The sequence below is a fragment of the Homarus americanus genome, unplaced genomic scaffold, assembly GCF_018991925.1.
Source record: "Homarus americanus isolate GMGI-L3 unplaced genomic scaffold, GMGI_Hamer_2.0 scaffold25483, whole genome shotgun sequence".
Classification (NCBI taxonomy): domain Eukaryota; kingdom Metazoa; phylum Arthropoda; class Malacostraca; order Decapoda; family Nephropidae; genus Homarus; species Homarus americanus.
This window is the reverse complement of record NW_024726235.1, coordinates 6,757,853-6,781,604: the sequence shown is the minus strand read 5'-3', so window position 1 is coordinate 6,781,604 and position 23,752 is coordinate 6,757,853. Positions and strand designations below refer to the sequence as shown.

Below are 23,752 nucleotides of genomic sequence, written 5' to 3'. Positions count from 1 at the left end.
TAGCTTTATATAAATTAAATAGTACTATAATAATGTATAAATTTATGGTATATTTCCATGGAGATGGCACACCCAAGCTCTTCATTTTTCTTATTTTATAGCAACATTAAAATGGGAAAATTGAAGAGCTTGGGTGTGTGAGGACTTGGCATGTCCTTGTAGTTATATCCCCTAGTTCTCACCCTACCAGGCCAAGCTGCGTTGTTGTTTTTCAACTCGTATTTTCAGATAAATATACGTAATTTTAATCTTTTTCTTTTCTTTATTTACTGTTACATGCAAACACAATCACTGATACAGAAAGTGCAAAATCGCAGTTGGTGAGAGTCTACTGTACTGTACCGGTACAGTACTATCATAAATACATCTCTACTCGAGTATATTCATGATTGTCAAGAGTAATAATGGTATGATATTTAAAAACTGTAAACAATATGTATAATTACAGTATTTCAGTTAAATTATCTGAACACTTTGGTAAAAGTGCAAATCATTTTTCCCATTATCTGTGTAATAAAGTGTCTTAGCTGCGAAAAGAAAATTCATGATTCATAAGGACATGAAGGTTGCCCTTGTGTTGTCCTCGTACAGGATCACTTCTTGGGTTGTAACTCAAGATTTTATGGGATATTTATTTGAAAACTAAATTGCTCTCACAGCACCAATGATACTGAGGTCCCTGAGAGGTTTCGTGATTTTTATTATTGTATTTGGAAAAGAATTATCTTGTAGTGTTGAGATTATATACATTGGCATAGTCCTAGCTAAAATAGCAAGGGGGCACACTAGTGGTGTAGCCAGGGGACAAATGCAGCAAGACTATACAGCTGGGGGTTCAGGGAGGGGGGGGTGGGTGTTGTAAGTCCCAGAGGATATTTTGAAATTTGACCAACTTCAGGGACTTTGATGCCATATGCAAAGGATATTGGGACATTATAAGGTCAATATTAAGTACTTCATCCCATCAGCTTAGGATTCAATCGTTCAAACTTCTTATACAGTGTATAAAAGTAACACTATTATCTGTTCAGATGAAGGACAGGAATTGAAGTAACTACACCTGTATATTTTAGTTAAACTAATTTGAATGTTTAGACCAAAGCCAATTTGTTTATTGTCAAACATAAGGGGGGATCGAACTTACAGAAAATGAATGTTTTTTTAATGCCTTTGTGGTTATGTGCATGCATACACACATGCTATGTAATCCTCTGTTGCTGGGCTTACCATATGAAAACCAATATTACATTAAAAAACTACTGACACTTAAGGAGACCAAATGAGGCGAGATGGTCGAAAAATATTTAAAAATTCTCAAAGCTTTTTGCACCCTTCCAGTAGCCACTCCCACAATATCAAAGTTATTTCCAGAGATTTGGCAATTAAATGGACAGTTAAATGCCCCCCACTCACGTGCATGCTCAAGGTCATTCTGACACGTATCAACAACATCCAGTAAAATATTCATAGAAAAAATAACTTACTTTTGTTTTCTCTGGCACTATCTGGAATTTTTCTGGTATGCTACTGAGATGTGGATGGAGGTGCTGGACTAGCATTCAAATAAGGGAAGTTAGTACGCTCTCGACTGTCGAAGTGGTCAGATGTATGCCGCAGCTCATGGCTCCAGCGTGCTTACCCAAAATAGGTTTTTTATAGCATTTTCAGAAATTTATCCACTATTTATGGGCCAGTTTTAAAAAATAATATCTCATTTGAATGGGCAAAGAAATACGAAGAATTTGTTGGTAGTAGTACTTTTTCGCCATTAAAAAAAAATAGATTAAGAGAGGTTGAATATACTGTATTATAAATAATAATAATAATTTTCTAAATAAAAAAAAATTTAATTCCAACAATTCATTAATTATATTGTTAACTATCATAAGTAATTAAAAAAAATCATGGGATGGCAGAGAAATATCAAAATGAAATTTCTTTAAATTTTAATTTATAAAAAAAAAATAAAAAAAATACAAAATTCCACCCAAAATGCTTGAATCTTGGATATAATCAATACTGTACTGTATATGTAGATATACATAACATACTGTATATAAAAATCATGAAAATCGATGATAAATAAAATTGTCCAAGTCGGTATTCTTAATACAGTGGTCCCTCGGTTAATGAGCACAATCTGTTCTAGAAGGTTGCTCGTTAACCGAAACCATTGTTTCAATGGGTTTTTGGGTAATTGGTTCCAGCTCACCGAAAACTGCCTAAATTCAACAAAAAAGGTAGAAAAGTACACTTACTTTGAGGTGTGTATGTAGAAGGCTCTTGGATGATGATGGGAATTAGAATGGGGTTGGAGGAGAAGGGAGAATAGAAGCCATTGGGGTGGAAGAGAAGTCACCCCATGGCACCATTTCACCCATAAAATTTTAGTTCACTTGGTGTAATTCAAGATTATTTAATTTAAATCAACACTGCACTGCATTAAATATTGTCAATATGTAAAATAAATTTCAAAATGACCAATAATTTGCTTGCAAACACAGAAAAAAAGCATTTAGTTGAAGAGAGTCTCAAGCAAGATGTTACCTCCACTGAAAAGACAGAGAGACTGGCGCCTGTTTGCTGTGTTGACAGGCTGGATGGTGCGCATAAAACTAGTTTCATTACCTTCAATTATGTTCAATAATTGTTAAAATGACTAAAAAATTTAATATTAAACTTTTAAAAGTATTGAATAGTATAAATTTCTTGATATTTACTAAAATGGAAGGAATATAAGCCCTAGAACCGATTACTGTATTGGCGGACTAATACTACAGCTAGTGGACCGCCAAATGCAAGCGAAAACATGTTGAGGTCGGCTCGTAAGAAACTCGTTAATCGAGGGATTGCTTGTTAACCGAAGTAAAGAATCTTATGGAAGGTAACTTGTTTACCGAAATCTCGTTAACCGAGGCGCTCGTTAACCAAGGGACCACTGTACAGTGTATACTGTATTAAGAATCTACCCTATGCTTTTTGAAGCATTGCTTTGTGCTTCAAATAACATAATAGGCAACTTTAGTGTATAGTTACAGTGTGCAGGAGAAAAGTCTGCCCTGAAGCAACATAAAAAAAATTTAAATTTAGTCACAATTACCAGCCTCGGTGATATTCAAATAGATGTCTCTAAGACAACTAATAAGAATTATGCAACTCACCTATAATTGAGTACCAGTAATCAGATGCAAAAACACTGACCAGATGGGCAACAGCCACGCACTGACCTCCTGATCACAGCTGCCACATTCTACGAAAGTCCATTTAAATTTTCCTGGCAAAGATGCCCCTGCACTTCCTTGCTGCTGATACATAATAGTGGGAGAAGGAAATACTTTAAGAAGTGAACCTTTTGCCGATAACCGTTGCATTAAATTCTTATAATACATATAATAATTTTTAAGATTTATAAACCTCTGTTGAATCAAGTTTTTAATGTTAATGCAGTCAAGTACTATAAGATTATTTGACAAGCAATGTTTGCTGGAGTTTATTTTTCAGACAAAATATGGTTAGTTAATGCAGGTCACAGGTGATTGTGGTGAAACGCTGCTTTATATTTATAATTTTAATTAACAAATATGTTTTTAATCTTCATCTTTTCTTTACAAAGTGATACAACTAAAAGTGCATGAATGAGCATGCACATGTTGTTGCTGCCCGTGTGTTACTACTGTACCTAGCTAGCAGCTGTAGCCTGTATGTCTCTGGCCCACAGTTTGATAGCTCCTCACTGGTCATAGGAAGGGGATTGGGGGAGATGGATAAGCCTGTTGGCCCCCTACTCTGCATTGGAGAATAGAGTGGAACTTATGCATATAAAAAGATATTAAAAAGTGCCAAGATGTCACAGAAAAAAAAGGGAGGGAATGCCATTCCTCTTCCACTACACCACTGATTATATGTGGGCCTAGCATTCTACCAGTGAACATCCATCTACCTGAACCAGTATATTCAATCATCGAGATGAGAAAGTATAAACAACTTAGTGCTTAGCCCTTTGAGGATGATTATTAACCTCTTGTGTGGTTGAAAATAACAACAAAGTACAGTACAGTCATCCCTTGGTTATAGTGCACTTGGTTATTGCGATTTTCGTTATCACGCCTCCATCAAAATCTGCACACTTGCTGTTATAGCCCATTTTTCAGGCCGAGAATTTAGTTATCACGCAGTTGCCTCCAGGTGTATTGTTACCCCCTTGCTTCACCTACATCTATTGAGGATAAAATCTTTCACCTACAAATTGACAATAACACATTTCCTGGATGAAAATGGATGGAGGCAACAAAACTTGAAAGCGGTTGTACATACACAAGCACTCACACATGCCTCGCTCACGCGTCGAACTGCGCATCAGCCCTTGACGTCATCACACGAGTGAGCTGTTTTCATTGGCCGGGATTTTTCAGCCATCAAAGCTCGTTTTTTATTGGCCAGCACCACCACAGCTGGGGTAGAAGGGGAGTTTCAGAAAGTGTCCCTCCACCCCGGCTCCCCGCAGTCGTGATAACCGTGGCTTGTGCACGGGAACCAAGGATTACTCTTTTTGTGTGTACCCTATTGTTGTCCGTGATGGCTGAGGCCCCTCCCAACATGCCCCCACCACCAGCCCCCATGCCTGGACCTGCCACTCAGAGGCAAATAAAGAAGAGGAAGTCGCTGACATACGCCGAGAAATTGGAGGTGGTGAAGCAAATTGATGGCGGCAAATCGAAGCGAGCAGTGGCCCTCACTTACGGCATCAATGAGTCCACAATTAGGGGGATATACAAGATGAAGGAGTCCTAATCAGTTGCTGACGAAGACTGAACAACTTTTGGTATGGTATGTTCAGAAGCAAGGAAGAAGAAACATGGCCGTTGAGACCAGAGATCTGATGGATACCACCAAACAACTTTACCAGAAGCTCGCTAGGAAGTGGGAAGTGGCAAACCCACTTGCATTCAACGCTTCTAATGGTTGGATCAAGAACTTCAAGTCACGACACCAAGTGAGGAATGTGAAAATTTTGGGTGAGGTTGCAAGTGGCGACCGTGTCAGTGCCAGGGTATATCCTCAAATCCTACGGGACATCATCGCAACGGGCCAGTATAACCAGGACCAAATCTTTAATATGGACAAGAAGGGGTTCAATTGGTAGGTCATGCCTAAGAGGACATTCATCACCAAGTCGTCAGCCAAGGTCCGCGGCAGGAAGGAAATTAAGGAGCGTTTCACCGTCTTGTTCACCACTAATGCTACGGGATCATGCAGGATGAAACTGACAGTTATCCATCGAGCAAAGAAGCCCAGAGCCTACAAACGACAAGATATGACGAGGCTTAATGTGAACTGGCTTACAAGCAAGAAGGCCTGGATGTCGGGGAAGCTGTCAGTGGATTGGTTTAACAACTTCTTCGTTCCCGAGGTCCGGGCCTTTTGTGAGGCACAAAACATCTGCTTCAACATTCTCTTGTTGCTAGATAATGCTCCTGGCCATTCTCCTCTACTACGATCAGCACATCCGAACATACGAGTGGAATTTCTACCCCCTAATACGACATCTCTCATCCAGCCGATGGACATGGAAATAGTCTCGTGTGTCAAGGCTGCTTACTCCTGTAAACAATTCAGGAGGATGCGCTTTGCAACTGAGGATGAAAATGCTGTGCAGATGCTGGTCGACAGTGAGGAAGGGGAGGACCAAGAGGAGGAGGAGGGAGGGGGGGACGTAGAAACAGAGGCAGAGCAGCAAGTCAAGCAGTACTGGCGGGCATTTAACGTCAAGGAAGCGATCGACTTAATGGTTGAGTGTTGGGATGCAGTGACGCCAGCGACCGTAAACCACGCCCGGAGAAATGTGTTAAGAGGGTTTGCCTGAGGACCAACAACAGGAAGTGCCAGGGGAACCGCAGTCTGTCCAGGCAGAGGTTGAGTTGGCGGCAGAGGAGGCAAGGCGTGTGGCAGGACGAAGACGACATACGGGCTATGTTGGAACCTGTTATGCCTACAGCTGAGGATATTATGAAGGAAGACAGGCAGGCAGAGGAAGACAGACGGAATAGAGAAGACAGCCCATGTCAAAAGTCAGAAAGATCAATGAGTTGAGTGAACGGTTGAAACACCTCATCGAACAGCACCCTCCCCCAGCCGGCGACAGTGAAAGTGTGTCCGGTATCATAGGCAGAGCACTCCAGCCTTATGTTGACCAGCTAAACCATCACCACAACGCATTGCGGCAGAGACAAATTACGGACTTCTTTCGCCAACAACAACAGCCACCTCAGCCACCTGTTCTACCTCAAGCTGACTTTGAGGATTTTCAAGAGGATGACGAGTTACTCGAAGTGTTAGTGCCGGGTGGGGACCACTAACTGTCTACCCTCTAGCCTCGGAATCCCTTCCTTCAAGACCAGCTCAAGTCTGTAAGTACAGTAACGTACCCAGTAACAAATGCATTCTTCCTTATTGTACCCTTTTCATCACTTTGTAATAAACCTAGCCATGCCTATGTGTGTTTCTGATACTTACCATAACATTATCTATATCTTTAGTGGGCCTTAAATGGTCGTAAAATGGGAAAATTGGGGTTGGGTCTTGGGTGCCTGGAACCAATTAGAATAAATCCCATAGGTTCTGTACTTTCGTTATCGAGTTTTTCGTTATCACGCACTCAGCGCGGACCCAATTAGGCGTAATAACCAAGGGATGACTGTATAACCAAACAACATATAAAGACTTCTATGGAAAAAATAAGTAAACTAACCAGAATTACTACAGTACAGTATGATGCTGCAAGTGTCGTGAATTGGTGTAAAATGCAAAATATTGAGAAAAATCTAAACATCATAACAACATAGTTGAAAGGTTATAGAAATAAAATGCACAAAAGCAAATAACTGACCTTATTGGTGCATGTGTGAGGTGAGATTATTGTTGATTGTGGTTGTTACTACCCGCCAGCAACTGTGATCTTGCAGCGTAACTCAGCATATAAAAATACATATACCCTTTGTAATGTATGACCATGTGGTAACCCCAGGTTGGCTTCTTGCATGTTGCCAGTGTGGCTTGCCAGCCAGAATCAATGCAAAACCCAAGAAAGAAAATGGGAAATTCAAAATAAAGGTACAGTACAAGAACTTTTACTACGCACAGTACGGGAATTGTAATACGCTGTACTGTACACTACAAAACACATTCACCATGGTATTTTATTGCTAACAGATTAAGAAACTGCCTTTCAAAGGACTGAATTACCATGAACCAATATACAGGTAACTCGCATTTTTTATTTAAGCATTTTTGGAATAATGACATTGTTCAATTAATACCAAAAGCTAATTTACGCGCACCTATTTTTTAAATAACGCCGTCGAGACAGTCTAAATTTGCCGAGCATATTCGCCTGGTCGCCTGGCAGTGGAGTCACGTGTGATGCCTGGCGAGGTGCTTGTAAGTTACTATAAAGTTGCAGTCATATCAACATCAACGATTTTAATATTATTATTAATAATAATAATAATTACTATAATAATGTAATAATAAAGATTATTACTACTAATGATGAATATAAAGATTATAATGAAGTATTCTGTACAACAGCTGTGACGACGTCCAGCAAGCTTCGCTTTCTCAGTTTACACCAGCACTACTTTTTCTGTGCTCTCATTTGCATTGTGTGTTCATCACGTACTTTTTTAGTGTTAAACACTGTTTTCCCCATTGAACATGTCTGGAAAACGTCCATCTACCTCCTCTGGGGCACCTAAAGCTAAAAAGGCACGAAAAACAATCGCAATGGACGTGAAATTAAATGTGATCACCCGCCATCTGAGAGGAAAGCGTGTATCGGAGGTTGGCCACATGCTTGGTTTAAGTGAGAGCACTGTTCGTATCCTGTGCGGTATATGATGGTTCCCCTAACCTGTACCATTTACATGTTTTATTATGGGAAAATTATGTTTAATTTACGCATTTTTTAATTAAGCGGTGACTTTCAAGAACGTAACCCACGCGTAAAACAAGAGGTGGGTGTACAGTACAGTATCATCTTGATGCAGTGGATAAACTATCAGACTCATAAATTAACTGAAATTGAAACTTGGCAAGGTCATTAACCCATAATTGGTAAATCTCACTATCGGTGAATGAAAAAAAAAATATACAGTACCCAGTATGTTCTTTGTCTCAAATGATCAAAGTAAAAACTCAACACTGACCTGATTTAAATGTCCCACATTGACATTTGAACCTAAGAAAAGCAACTGGCAAAAGAAGGGCACGAGTGTGTCTTTCTCAGTAATAAGAAAGATTGAAATTGTTGAAAAACTTAAAAAAAAAGAAAGGTAGCCCTGTGAATGCCTTTCTAGCAGAGGAAGATGACAATAACCAATTCACTGTGTCTATGCCTGGCACAGGAGGAGGGAGCATCACGTGAGCCAGGCTAGCATAATGTACTGAAACCCCAAAATAAAAGACAAGTCCAATTCCCATATACAATACTGTACAATACAGTAATCTACAGTTACTATATTAGATGTACATTTTTATGATTGGAAATGATGTGTGAATTTAATTTTTTTTTTTATGTATATACCAGGACACAATGAAAACCCTCCCTTTAAGGAAATCCTCCCAATAAAGGATAAGGCTTCCACAAATTAATCCAGTAATTAGAGGATTAATCTGGGAATATCTGGTACTGTATTGAGAACTTTAGTATTGAAAAGGTTATTGATATGTACAGTCAACCAAAGATGCACTGACCCCACCCTGGTTCTCGTACTCACAATTTTACCTGGCAATACTTGGTAAAGTAAGGGTGTATGTAATGGTGATTCTGAAGTGTAACAATCCACAGGAAAGGGTTAACCAGTTAGGGGTTAAATAAATTCAAACTCTTGCAATATGATACCTTTAAGAAAAGATAAAGATGGTGTGACAAGCCACAATTTCAGACTTCCAACAATGCTAGAAGGGTTGAAAATTTCACTTGGCTACCTGAAAATTGAGAAATTAGTGCACAATAAGGACCAGTCAGGGTGTTAGTAAATGATAAATGCCCAACCTGAGCAACTTTGTGGCTAGGATCATGCTGGTTGGTCCTGCTTTCCCATGTGTTGGCCTAATGAGTAAGTATGGTGATGTGGTACATGCATGAAGAGCTTGACTCACTAGACCTATATTTAATGATGAACACCTACTTCTTGGTGATCCCTTTTTATGGCTCTGGTAATAGCTAGAAGGAAACATCAATTTCAACAACTAGCCTTTTTCTCAAGGTGTTCTACGGGTTACATCACAGGTTAAGGGTGGCTCTATGATGGGTCACCAATGAAGGATGTGATTATAAGCTACAGGTATCATAAAGTACTGAACTGAACATTATCCAACAAGAGCACCTCCTTTCCCTTATTGACTTTGTTCAAAACTTTAAGACAGGGTTTCACATCAGCATGTTAAAAGACAAACTTTTTAATTTGTTTATTTTTGTATGAAGGATACCATCACTGTACTTCTATAATACTGTATATAGAGGGAAGGAGAAAGAGTGAAAATAATCAAATGTGTCAGTGGGAGATGGATGGATGTAAACACATGTTTACATTCGCAGTCTCTACTACTGGAGGTTAAATTTGTTATACTGTAAATTGCTAATTATAAAACACAAAAAATAGGAAAGCTTTAACACCTTGCTCCTACCAATAGGTGCCCCACCCTCATAGAATCTAACTGGAGTTCTCTTCACAAGCTACTCTATTCCTATTTCTCACAAAAGTCTTTATAACATAGCATTTAGAGGGAAAAGGTGCAAGGAGAGAATCACAAAGCATGGGGAAATATTGGCCAGTTGTAAAAATATAAGGATCTCTATGCAAGATCTCTCACTGCAAAAGAAAAATTTGACTAGTCATGTATAGTAATCTTTACAGAAAAAAGGGTATCAGTGAATGGGGAGCAAGAAATGGATGGCTATGTATGTACTTAGAAAAATATCTTGCCTGAACATGACAAGCTGTTTATTATGAAAGTGATATGATTAAACATTGACAAACATATACCATGGTAGATATTTCCCCTCTCTTGTTCCCAAACATAAAGTTATGAAGTTATTTCATACCAGCATTTCATTTGACTGTCACACTCGAACAAAAAAAAACAAGCAACAGAGTAAAATTCTTAAATCTTTATCTAATATTGAGAAAATAGTGTAATTCAATTTACAAATACTGTAGTTTTATATAAGTTATAAATAGTACAATAAAATACAAACTGAAAATTAGAATACAGTAAGATCTTGTATTTCACGAGTAATAGACTGGAAAAATTGCGCCAAATTCAAATTCACCAAATGCAAATACATAAACTAATGAGAAAAATAACAATATAGACTGGCCACTCTACATCAACCTCTAACTTTTCCATTTATAACCTCCAAATGATACAAATTCTGCCTTTATTGACTTGATTGTGCTTTCCGGAACTAGTTTTTAGGCCTTCCTCGAGTAATTTAATCACACGCTGCTTATCCCGCATCGAGTACTTGGCAAACTTAACTCCCTTATGATAAGTCCTGCTTCTCCTTTTCCGTATTTGGCCGCTTAGGTGAGTCTGTCCCACCCCACCAGCACCTGTAGGACCTCCAGTAGAGGTAGAGGCCATTATCTTGACTCGACAGGTGGTAGCACCACCCAAAAAAGCACACAATAACAGCCCAGGCAGTCGCTAGGATGGCGCGGGCTACAACGCGAGTTGCGCTCTTGTAAACCTCTTTTACATTCATCATTGGCAATTCGATCACCAGAACGCTTCTTAGAAACATTCTTCTTACCTTGTCTTTCCATATTCATAGCTAACACAACAAAATTGGATAAAATAGCAAAAATCACGGAGTAATTGACAGAAACCGCGCGATTCAACCCATCACGTGATGTAAACCGTTATTAGTCCTCACTGCGAAGCATTTTTTTACTTATTCTTTTCATACAGTATTTATGGGCAACAGCTAAATTTGCAAAAAAAAACAAACAAACAATTTTTTTATTTTTTTACAGAGAACCTCTCAAAAAACACTTCACAAACAAAAGACACAAATCAATTGAACATGTGATGTCAAATGTGAACTGTAAACATTGCATAACCCCGTGCAACACTTAAAACGTTGGGGATGGAATCAAAACATTGAGGATGGAATCGCGCTATAGCCAACATTCGTATGCAAAAGTTCGCGTTTTACAAACAGCGTTCTCCTAGTCATCAATCGCGTTGCAACCAATTCGCGTTGTAGCAGAAATGACTGTAACTGGTATGAGGGCTGTGATGTCATTCAAGACGGTGGCCAGCATTCAGCTTGCTGGATCTTGTGTTCAGCTGGCTGGATCTCGCGTTCAGCTGGCTGGATCTCGCGAAATTCGCGATATTTTAGCCAAATATAAGACTTGGTTATATTAGGTAGTGCTCGCAAAATTCAAAAACGCGAAATAAGAGTCTTACTGTACATTGTGAGTACTGTACTTATTTAACTCAATTAACATCTACAAATTAGAAAAGCTAACAGTTAAAGAGTGTAGGTGGAATAAGAGGTAACTCACACACACACAAAATCAAAGTGAGAATAAAGGAGTGGGTGAACTGTATGAATCTATAAATTTGGGCAGGCAAATGTTTTTTCTCCTTTGAACATTCTTTCAAGATTCTCATTGTACTGTACATTATTGTATATTGTACAGTATTTGGGAAAAGATATTTATAAATGTAATGTTAATCTTCCTTGGCATTGTGCATGTACTATAATTATATTTTGATGATGCAGAATGAAGGAAAAGAACAGAGTTTATGAATACAATAATAATAAATGGGCAAATTATATAAGTGAAGTGAGTGTTCATATGGTACAGATGATTTTGCACTACAGTACACTATTTTGAAAATTACAAGTCATTCTGAAAAGATAAATAAAGAGAGTTAGAGACTTTTGGAATTGTTTCACAATGGATGCAAAACCTTTAGTAAAAAAACAAACTTAATATTCATGGGAAATCTGTGGTGTACAGTACATGTCAGTGTGGTGATCACCAAACTAAGTGCTTGAAAATAATATTTCTAGATACAGTATTTTCATAACACAAAAAAGATCAGTTATCACTTCATGTTGTACAATAAAAATAATACCTGGAGGTGGAAAGTGAGAAAAACACATTTAGAGGAATAGGAAATATGCCACGACCTTAGTGTACGGAGACATGTCTGCGGTACAATAATATATATGGTATTTCACCATTTGATATACAGTAGTTGATCAGCTTTTCACACTTAGCTGCTTTTAAGTGGTAAAACTGTATCACAGTATACAGGTACAGTAGTACTTTAGTATCAAAAAAAATTGTATTATGCTGCAGAAGAAGTTTACCACAAAACCACTGCATATCGTATAACAGTATACTGTAGACAACACTAGCTTGTATTACTGCAGTGTTTTGCTGGTTCAGTCCTGGGGCATTCCCAATCCATTCAGCTGTAAATAGGTATCTAACTTTACAGTTGGGAAAGTGAAGGTAGTCAAGTGTAGTGCCAACCATGCTGTTTCCTTGTACTGTACACTGAAGACATAGTATGAAGTGTGCTGTATTCACACACTCCCTGACAAGCAGTCAAGTCTATAGGACCCAATTTCACTTTTACAGTTTGACAACTGTTGTACAGAAATAACCAGTACAATATACCGTGTTTGCACGATTATAAACCACCCCCAATTATGAGCCGCAGGGTGAGTTTTGGGCATTTTTCATCCAAAAATGGTTTAACCTTGATCCTAAACCACACCCCAAAGTTAAAGCATCACTCTACCCCTTTGGCTGAGGCTATGGGAAAAAGATTCTATTACTGTATGCACAAAAAGACATGAGTAGATAAAGACTTACCAACTGAAAATTTTTGCGGTAAATAATAATTTTTCACAAACAATGTAATGTATGTGCAGTATATACCTGTGCATCATGTGTACAATGGAAGTTAGAAAAGTTGTATTGAATTGTATTTGTTGATTACAATATACAGTTCAGTACTTTAATATTTACTCACCAATAAAGCAGAAGTGAAAAATATTTCTGTGAATATCAATACAGTACTGTATAATAGAGTATGTACTGTATATGGTAATTACCAGAAATAAATGTTCACACTTCCCATTACGTATAAAAGAAAACATTAATATTTCAGTAAATAAAACCATTTCTGCGAGAATACAGTGTTTTCTCCAACCAAAATAGAAACAATATAACAAAGGTTTTATTCATCTTTAAATTACCACCTGATCATATGTGTGGGGTTTTATGATTATTAATAAATTTATACTGTACGTATAGGGGGTCCCCGGGTTACGAACGGATTCCGTTCCTGAGCATATTCTTTAGTTGGAACACATGCTATGTGTATACCATACTTACAGAACAATGTTTAAAATCCAACTATATATTATAGTCTAAGTCCTTATAAACGAATGGATTCTACTACGAATATTCCTATAACGAACGGTTTTACCCATAAAATTGAGAATGCTAAAACGAACGCAACTCCTACAACCAATTTTTTTTTTTTTTTTTTACTAATCTATTGTTTTTTTATTACAAGTATTAATGATATTCTTTATTTCAGGGGTTTAGATGCATATTTATGCACTTTTTTACAATTTTATATTATATTTTTCAGTGTTAAGTGGTTGTATTTGGGGGCCTGGAACGGATTAATCCTAAAACGAACAAGGTTCTAGAACCAATTAGATTCGTTATAGCATACCCCACTATAATGGTCCCTCGATTAACAAACGGCCCAATTAACAAAATTTGGGTTAATGAATTAGCTCCCATAAGGATTTTCAATTCCATTAACGAAAGCCTTACGAGAAACACGCTTTGTTGTGAGTATTAGCTTATCAGCTAGTCCGCCAATACTGTACAGTAATTGGTTCTATGTTTACATTCGTTTCCAGTGGAGTAAATATCAAGAAAGTTGTGCTCTTGAATATTTTTGCATTTTTTATATTAAAATTATTGGTCATTCTAATTTAGTTAACATATTGATAATATATGCAGTACAGGGAACAGTTTTTGTGTGGCAATCAGCTGATTGAATCACCCACCAACGCTTCTGAGTTTAACTTTGTTTACAGTGGAGTGAACATCCAGTTTGTTGGTTTCTTGAATATTTTTGCATTTTTACATTAAAATTATTGGTCATTCTGAAATTTAGTTCACATATTGATAATAATATACAGTGCAGAAATTATTATGAAACATGAAGAAGGCATTAGAACCAATGCATTCTGTAAAGAATATGGCATGTCATCATCAACTGCCTCTACAATCAGCTGTTTGATATGTAAACAAAGCTGCCGGGAATATGACATAAACACCTCAAAGTAAGTTAAAATATAGTATTCTATTGTTTTTTATTTATTATTATACAGTACAGTACTGTATTTAGTTTATATTTAATGTTTTGTTAATTCTATTACTGGTATACAGTACTTTGTATGTATACTTTTTCTGTGAGTTGGAACCAATTATCCAATATCCCATTGAAATAATATTCAGTTAACGAAATTTTCGGTTAATGAACGACTCTGTAGAACCAATTGTGATCGTTAATCGAGAGACCACTGTATACAACTAAAATCACTTAATCTAAGACAAAAGAAGAAATAGAATGACAAACTAGAGTAAATGAAAGTAAAAAATAAGTCATCAGGTAAATCAAATACAGTACTGTAAATTTCAAGTTCATAAGCTGGGGACCTCCTGTACAGTATACGCGTATGAATTACAAATAGTAATGGATAATGAGAATGTAAGAGATAACACTGGGGAACACACTTTCGGTTGCATGAGTTCTGACACTTGATTCTGGTAGATTTGAGGTCACAGATTCTGAAAATGGCATTCGTTTGTGCAGATCAGGTCTAGTTTTGACTTAGTTCGAGATCTGGGTCTGTCTAAAAAGCTGTCAGAATTGTTGGCTTCACGGTTAAAAGATAAAAACTTGCTGAAAATAGACACAAAGGTAACATTCTTTCGCAACAGAGAAAAGAACCTCTTACAGTTCTTTGATTCTAAATTTGACTTCGTCTACTGTTGTGATATTTCTGGATTAGTCACCGCGATGGGAGCTCCAGGTTATGATCCGAAAGAGTGGCGCCTCTTTATAGATAGCTCTAAGCGGAGTCTGAAGTGTGTTTTATTACATATAGGCAACATCTTTGGCGCAATACCCATAGGACACTCAGTACACCTGAAAGAAAAATATGAACACATCAAAACGGTTTTGGAGCAACTCAAATATGAAGAACACAAATGGATCATCTGTGTTGATCTAAAAATGGTCAATTTTTTTACTAGGACAGCAAGGTGGGTATACAAAATTTCCTTGCTTTATCTGCCTCTGGGACAGCAGAGCCAAAGACAGACACTGGATTCAGAAGGAATGGCCAGTTAGGGAAAGCCTCAATGTTGGGGAAAAGAACATCATTTATGAACCCCTAGTGGAACGTGAAAAAATTGTTTTCCCGCCCCTTCACATCAAGCTGGGCCTTATGAAACAGTTTGTCAAGGCGCTCGATACTGACAGTGACTGTTTTAAGTATCTGTGTGAAGTGTTCCCTGGTTTAACGCTAGAAAAACTCAAAGCAGGTATTTTCGACGGCCCTCAAATTAGGACGCTGATTAAAGACCAAGCCTTCACTCAATCCATGACTGATGTTGAGAGAAATGCATGGGGAGCATTCGTTTCTGTTGTAAGGAACTTTCTTGGAAACAGGAAATCAGAGGACTATAAAAAGCTCGTTGAATCTTTGATGGAAAGTTTCCATGTGTTAGGTTGCAACATGAGCATTAAGATGCATTTCCTGAACAGTCATCTTGAACTGTTTCCGGCAAACTTGGGGGACGTGAGTGATGAGCAAGGTGAACGCTGTCACCAGGATATCAAAGTCATGGAAGACAGGTATCAAGGTCGCTGGGACATTCACATGATGGCGGACTATTGCTGGAGCATTCAGCGAGACTGCACTGAGAGGCGATATTCAAGACAGTCCATTAAACGCAAGTTTGTGCCTGAATAAATCTGGCATAGTTCACAAAAGCAACTGATGAATCCAAAATATGCTTGTCAAGGTAAATAAAATTAATTAAAAATTAATTCTACATGTTTGGTAATTCCTCTCTGCATGCTGGTTTAGATTTTTAGCAGTAGTATATGGTAGTCTAACTATATATAGTAGTAAATGGTAGGTAACTCACCGCAACAAAACTAGACCCGATAGAAAAAAACCGGTGCCATATTTGAAATCAGTGACTTCAATTTACCCAGAAACAGGTTTCAAAATGTATGCAACTGACAAAAAGTTGAATTTTGTTCCCCAGTGTAATAGTAGGGGATAATGAGAAAATGATAACAGATACTAGTAATGGAGAAAGAGCATGATAATTGACCCATAAATTAAAAGTATAAAGTTCTACCAGGGGTGGGGAAACTGTGGTGGGTTCAACGAGGGTCAGAGGGTGACCTGGACAGTAGCTGAGTTTACTGTAGTTTTCTCTCTTTTAATGGGAGAATCAGGGGAATATAAAATTGATCAGAAGAATTGGATGAAATTGAGATATATATAAAGCAAAATTTGCCAATACAGCTACTCCTCGACTTACGACCGCCTCAGTCGTACCAAAATTTTGTTAAATTACGTATTTTCGAGTCCCAACGTCAGTGATTGCGCTGTGTACTGACAAAATTTTCGTTTGTAATTCACTTTAAAATGGCTGGCAAGGTTAAAAGTGAGAGTTTTGTGGTGCTGAGAAGAAAAAGAGACACCCATTTTAGATTTTCTATGTACTATTTAAGCATTTTCGACTTACGATCTGGATTTGGGTCCCTAACTCCGTCGTAAGTTGGGGAGCAGCTGTACAGTAAAAATAAATTCTTGCTCCAGCACTTCGGTATATGACTGAAAACCCCGCTTTTATGAAAATTTTCACTGCATTTTTCGTAGCGTCTAAGAACATCCTGTGCTGAACATGGACAGTAAGAAATGTACTGTACTTTAGTGTAGGCTAGTGTACGGTAATTTTTAGTGCTTATATATAAATGTACTGCATGTATACAGCAAATATGTCATATGAAATTGGTGGTGATGATGAGGCAGATGATCCAACTGCTATACCATCATCCTCTCAGTAACCCCATTTACCACCATCCTGCCACACCATCACCCTACAGTAGAATATACAGTATACAGTACCAATATGGATTAAATAAACTTTATACTGTACTGTACTGCTTTATTAGTGTTGTTATGATTAATACATATGCTTAGAAGTATTGCTTCCCACAAATAATTGCTTAATCAAAAATGTGTATTTTTATGTTTGGCGGACTTTTCTGTCGCAGCAATGTATCTCCCTTTATATAAGGGTAGTCAATGGGAAAGATGGCTTTAATCTATGAAAGACTTTTCAGGAACTTATCCCTTTCATAAACTGAAGCACTCCTGTACACTTTTATAAGACTAACTTATAGAAGTGGAACTGCATTGGGATGATAATCCTGGGTAGCGGTCATACCCACTAAATCTACATAGATTATTAACACTGAAAATAATAGGTGGCACCGAAGAACTCTTATAATTTCAATCTGGCTCTCCGACCTCAAGTATGCCCACCCCTGGTTTATACCAAAATATGAATTTAGTGCAGTACATATATAATTATCAGTATGTGTGTGACCAAGTACAGTAGCGATATGCTAAAAATAGCACCTTATGGCTTGAGATACATGACACAGTAGATGACAGTTGCTTTTTGGCCATCTGAGAATCCAGTACATACAGTATTGGCCCTTATCCTTTGTAATATAATTACTGTATCTTATATATTATAAAGACAATAAAATTTTTGTATCACTAAATAAACTTGAATTTTGTAGGTAACCATAAAATTCTTCCTTTAAGTTTAAAAAATTTGGAAAACATACAGAAGCAGTTCTACTGTATTTGAGTTTTCAACTGCAAACTTTTCTATACTGTACATAGTTATTCTTTAGTGGATAGGATACATATCTTCTTGGAGGCATGTTGCGGACAGTTTTTATGTCATATATCAGTAAGCATCCAGAACTGGAATAGTTAAAGAGCCATAAGTAGTGTTTACAGTTCATTGTTTCTCACAAGCCATGTCTAGTGACTCGCAAACATGCTCCCAAATGTTGCCAACGTACGAAGTTGCCGTATGCGTTATATTGCTACGTAAAAAAAAATTTATATCACACATTATTAATACCTGAGCAGTATATGTAAAATGACTCCTCATCACCGGCTGCCATCAGGTAATCAGGGCTGACCCATGCAAGTGTAGAAAATGACTAAAACATTGATGATGATGATGATGATGATGATGATTACAGTTGCAGACAGAATTACCTGAATACTTGGCAATAATTAGCATCTACTTCTGGGTCATATATATGGTTGGTTTATATCTAATGATGCTGCTTTTCGTTCACATATGTCAGAAAAAAAAAATCAATACAAAGAAAACACTATACTCGGTTGAAATGCCAATCTCCCTAACCTAAGTACTTTCATGCTATATTCTGCCATGTGTCCATGAAATCTTGTACTGCAACTGTAGTACTGTACATAAACTCCATTATGTAAATCACAACTTGCTTGGATATCTAAATATCATAAAGTTACCACCACAAAATGACATTTTGGTAGTATTACATACTATTGTTCTCGCACACAAACATTTCAACAATATATTTTCATGTATCAGAATTTTATATGTTTATACAGTAGCTTCAAAAAGGTAAAAAAGTATCTGAAGGTTCAACAAGCCATCCTCATACGGTACCTATATGTTTAAAGTACATAAAATTGGGATAATATAAGACTGATGGTTACAGCCTACAACTATTTGCTTCAATACATTAACATATTTTGTCACTCATAAAAGCAATGCCCACCCACCCCCACCCCTGATGAGAGCTCCTGTAACTGGTGGCAGATCAAATCTGGTAACAAACTACTGTACCTGAAGTAGGGGGTGGGGGTGGTGTTGGGGGTGAGGGGTGGTGTTGGGGATGAGGGATGGTGGATCACACTGCTTTCTGCATAAACCACTGTCTCGTTTCACGCACAACTAATACAAAGTGAATATAAAAGCATAATTATGTTACCTTAACGCATTATATTCTAAGATCCTATTATCATCACTACATTGACCTTGTCATTATAGTGACGCTGCAAAAAGGAGAGTTCATTCGTATACAGTACTTACTCGGCCATGGTTTGGATGAGTGTGTCGGAGAGAGATCTTTTCTAGTTGAGGAGGGCAGAAATTTCCAAGGAGGCAGTATGGTCTTAAACATTGTGAGGTAAGGATACCCTGCTATCTTCACCTAGTATTATTTGTGAACGAATATGAAAAGACCCGAGGCAGTGGTTCATGTAGATGGAAGTGATCCACGTCAGGTACACTATTACCAGAACATAGGCCATGAGTTCCAAGACCTCTCTCCCAGGGGCCCGTTTCTTTTACGAGTGACTGTACATGTACTGTACTGTGAAGAGTTATACACTTATCCACCTATCATACAAATAAATCTAAATATTTTCAAGATAAAAATAACAGTAATTTTTATGAAGATAATATCAGTAAATGATTCAACATTTTATTTTACCATCAAATACCGTGGGTAGGATTGATTCTCTGGTCCCCTGAATTTCAACACCAACCAACCCAAGCTCAGTATCTTATTTTAAGTCATACCCTCACTTTTGGTGTAAACAGGTGCGGCTTATAATCGTGCAAATATGGTATTGTTTAAGGGACCTCAACACTGGAAGAAATACTGTATTAATTTGAAGGACCTATCAGGAAAGAGAGATGCTAAAATAGTATTAATGAGCACTGAACTGTGTGTGCTCACAGACACAGGTGGAAAAGAAAAGGTGAGTAAATTAAAGTGATAGGATTATACTTGGGTGAAGAGTAAGAAAGTAGATAAAGATTTACAGGAATTTTAGAATTTGGAGAATATTCTCTGTAAATTAACCTTCTGTGAACCAAGAAAATGACCTGTAAGACAGAGATAAAGATGTACTTATTAAAGTTATCTTGTTATTATAATTTTAAGTTAAGAAAATTTTGGGAAATGTAATCCAATAATACTTTTGATTATAGAAGGATTGTCCATAAAAATTAAAGTTCTGGTCATTCAAGGGGTGATGCTGTCATACTACTTATTTTCATTCTGAATACTCTTCATTCTTTGAACATACCGAATTATTTTTCTTTGCATAAAGAACAGCTGGCCACTGCTTCTTTTATGTGATGTCTAATGCAAAAAGCAAATGTATTCAACAAAGATATTTACAATAACAATGGGGTTCTGTGAAAGACACACACAAACATCATGCCTAAAAGATAAACAACACTATACAGAATATGGAAGAAAAACAGTGTTTGAAGAGAGTGGATCCATTACCCGGAATATATTTCCAAGGCTGCACATTACAATGTACACTTTTATGATGTTCTGGACTTGCAAGAAATTGCTTTCGGCTCACATACATTCTGAAGCTATGCTACTATAATAAATCCAAAAAACCTAATAAGAAAATTACATTATAAATTTGAGTGTTATATTTAGATTACTGAAGGTTTAAGTCTGATACATTAATTCTAAATATATGTAACTCAAAAATCTTATTCCCTATTTCAAATGATTTGACAAAATTAAACAGCAACCAAAACAATTTTCTATATATACTGTATGTACAAAAATATGTTTGGTGTGCAATTTTTTAGTTTTGCATTTATCTTTATAAATATCTATACACACAATTACCTTCTATGTCAACATTAAGGTAAAAAAACACAATCTATTTAAATGAGAAAACAAGAGAATTCCTACCATGTTAAATAAATGTATGTAATATTACAAAATATCAAACATGCAATTGTAAAACTATCAATACATACAGGCAGTCCCCAACTTACGACGGGGTTAGGGACCCAAATCCAGGTCGTAAATCGAAAATGCGAAAATAATACATAGAAAATCTAAAATGGGTGTCTTTTTTTCTTCTCAGCACCATAAAACTCTCACTTTTAAGCTTGCCAGCCATTTTAAAGGGAATTACAAATGAAAATTTTGTCAGTACACAGCGTAATCACTAATGTCGGGACTATAAACTACGTAATTTGAAGAAAAAAATTGGTACGACTGCGGCGGTCGTATGTCCGGGTGGTCGTAAGTTGAGTAGGTCGTAAGTCAAGGATTACCTGTACTTCAATAAAAGCAAAAATTTCTTATCCAGCCATGTATGGTCCAGTTTTAAATACATTTTAATTTCTTTTAATTTCTCTAAAGTTATTCAATGTGACACACTAAGGAGTCATCTTTCTAATTTCCCAAAATCTGAGAATTACGGAGATTTGAAAGTTCATGAAGTAACGATGACTGTGCCCTTCAAACCTGTATACATAACTTTCGCTACTTAGATGATCAGCAGATATTATAATTGGTAATGAATTATCACACTGTAAGTAACATCACATGATCTAAATTAATGGTACAATTAAAAAAAGTGAGAAAGTTTTCTAAACCATTTATAAATTAGATATGAATAAGTAAAATGTGATTGAGCGACTGTTAAAATAGTGGACTCTTTTAAAAAATATTACTATTTTGTGATTATGAATCTCCTAATTATTAGTTCAGTTACCATTACAAATTCCCAAAATATTTAGAATTAAAAGTCATGTACAGTATTACTTTTAATAATACTGGTTTTCAGGACTACCAACCATTAATCTTTTGGGGCACAAATTTCTTTCTAAAAGTGTTTTTTATGGTAAATTCATTTATTCTTTCCTTATTGAACACAGGTCATGGACATGAATTCCAAAAAGCCACCACTAGAACACTAGCATAGTAAAATTATCATTATATTAAAATCAAATATATAAATGTCAAACTAGAGAGTAGTTCCAATTAGTCAGTTGACCTTGGTACACGTAGTGACTTTTATGGACTCAGGCCAAGACATAAAGAAAGAAAGCTTCTTAACATAAGAAGTGTCCTAAACTATATTGCTAATCTCTTGCCTCAGCCTTGTGCTTTGGGGGTTTGAATCCTTTAAACTTCTTCGCAGACTTTCCTTTCTGGAAATCTTTCCAGCTATTAACACGGTTTACTCTTGATTCCTGGAAAAAATATACAAAACATTAAATATTTCAAACAAAGGTGTCTTCAGAAATTAATGAGTCCCTTTCTTCCAATTTAGGAATTACTCTTATTTTGATGTGCAAACATTAGCTCATCACATAACCATACAATTTCTAACTGGTTTAGAACTTCACAAGTCACTCACTGAGGACCCAAAGGTTATTAATAAAAGACTGAATTACAAAGTTACACTCTATGATGAAACAAAGGATGTAAGCAGGATTTAAATTGGTTGAAATTTAAATGGTTGGAAAACACCATTCAACTGCTTAGTAAACTTGGATAGTGTGCCTGCCATTAAACTATTGGCCCACTTTACAGAGCACAGAGAGTGGTGTCGAATAAACGAGTTTCTCACTTGCTTTTCTTATCACCAAATGGGATTTTATATTTCAATCATTCATTTTGAAAAAGAAATATTCTTGCAGTAAAAACAAGACTATACGAGATGGCACATTTCACCCCATTTGCACTATTACCACTGGAACGAGAAATACTATAATCTTGACACTATTTCACTGTTTGCTCTAGTTTTTATTTTATGAATCAATGAAGGGTTCCTATACATAGTCTCCATACCAAATATTAAGAGTTTATATTAGCAGTTTCTGAAATACAAAGGCTTATGCTAGGTGCAATATTTTTTTTTTGACTGATTGACCTTTGACCTCTCTTGGTCAAATTTTGTATGTGGTACCCTAAGGGTCTCCACATTTAATTCCTATAACAGATTTAATTTGATACACATACATGCAAATATGTGTTTGACACCCAGGTCATTTTTGTCAAAAAACAAAAATCAAATGCAACAAGTTCTTTCCATCTACAATTCTTTGTTCAAGAGTCATCATGAAAGTTAAAAAAATGTACTTTTTGACGACCATGACCTTGATCTTCCCCAAAATTTTAATGCTTACAATACTGTATACCCAACATAGTACAATCACAATGTTTGGTCAGAGATGACTGAGATATGCTTCATCTTATTATTGGCAATGGTGTGGAAACAGACAGTCATTCCAACACCTCACAAACTACCTTTGAGGGCAAGGTAAAATTCCTTATTATGTGAGCATTTATTACTACTAGATTTAAAAATTTCAGTACTGAATAATAGTGAGTGATTGTAGAATGTCATAAGATGGTGTAGACTTAGCTGAAAGCTGCTGCAGATAGTAACAAATACAGACACCAGAGACAAATTAGAAATTCAATTACAGTATAGTCTTCATTTACGCGGTCAATTGAACCCGTGGAGGTCCGCGTAAAAGAAATAACAGAACATATGGGATTAATTGAAATAGAGACTGGGCCGACCCCCAAACTACACTTTTTCCGACACAACACGTAAGTTGTAGTAAAAATAACATCTTAATTTTATGATGGTATGCACACACAACTAATATTTAAGAGAAATATCAATAAAATTATGTTTTTTAACACTTACGTTAGTAGAAAAGATGGCTGGGCACACGGGGATGGGGGG

General features: G+C 36.7%; 2 protein-coding genes across 3 annotated transcripts in view; one reads left to right on the top strand and one right to left on the bottom strand.

Moving 5' to 3' along the window:
* The first annotated feature begins 5,146 nt into the window (after positions 1-5,146).
* LOC121865544 (tigger transposable element-derived protein 1-like) lies at positions 5,147-5,863 on the top strand. The gene has a single exon (XM_042365061.1). It carries the CDS (start codon positions 5,147-5,149, stop codon positions 5,861-5,863), a length of 717 nt encoding a protein of 238 aa, XP_042220995.1.
* A 15,334-nt stretch (positions 5,864-21,197) lies between these two features.
* The window catches only part of LOC121865488 (dnaJ homolog subfamily C member 8-like), a 110,506-nt gene continuing 107,951 nt past the window's right edge, over positions 21,198-23,752 (bottom strand). For both annotated transcript variants that reach the window (XM_042364982.1, XM_042364983.1), the window contains one exon: positions 21,198-22,244. In XM_042364982.1, coding sequence (XP_042220916.1) covers positions 22,134-22,244 — 111 coding nt within the window. In that variant the 3' untranslated portion in view covers positions 21,198-22,133. The remainder of the gene's footprint in view (positions 22,245-23,752) is intronic.

Bases quoted from the DNA above. Each gene is read 5' to 3' on its own strand.
- LOC121865544 (XM_042365061.1), top strand. From the start codon at position 5,147: ATGCCTAAGAGGACATTCATCACCAAGTCGTCAGCCAAGGTCCGCGGC.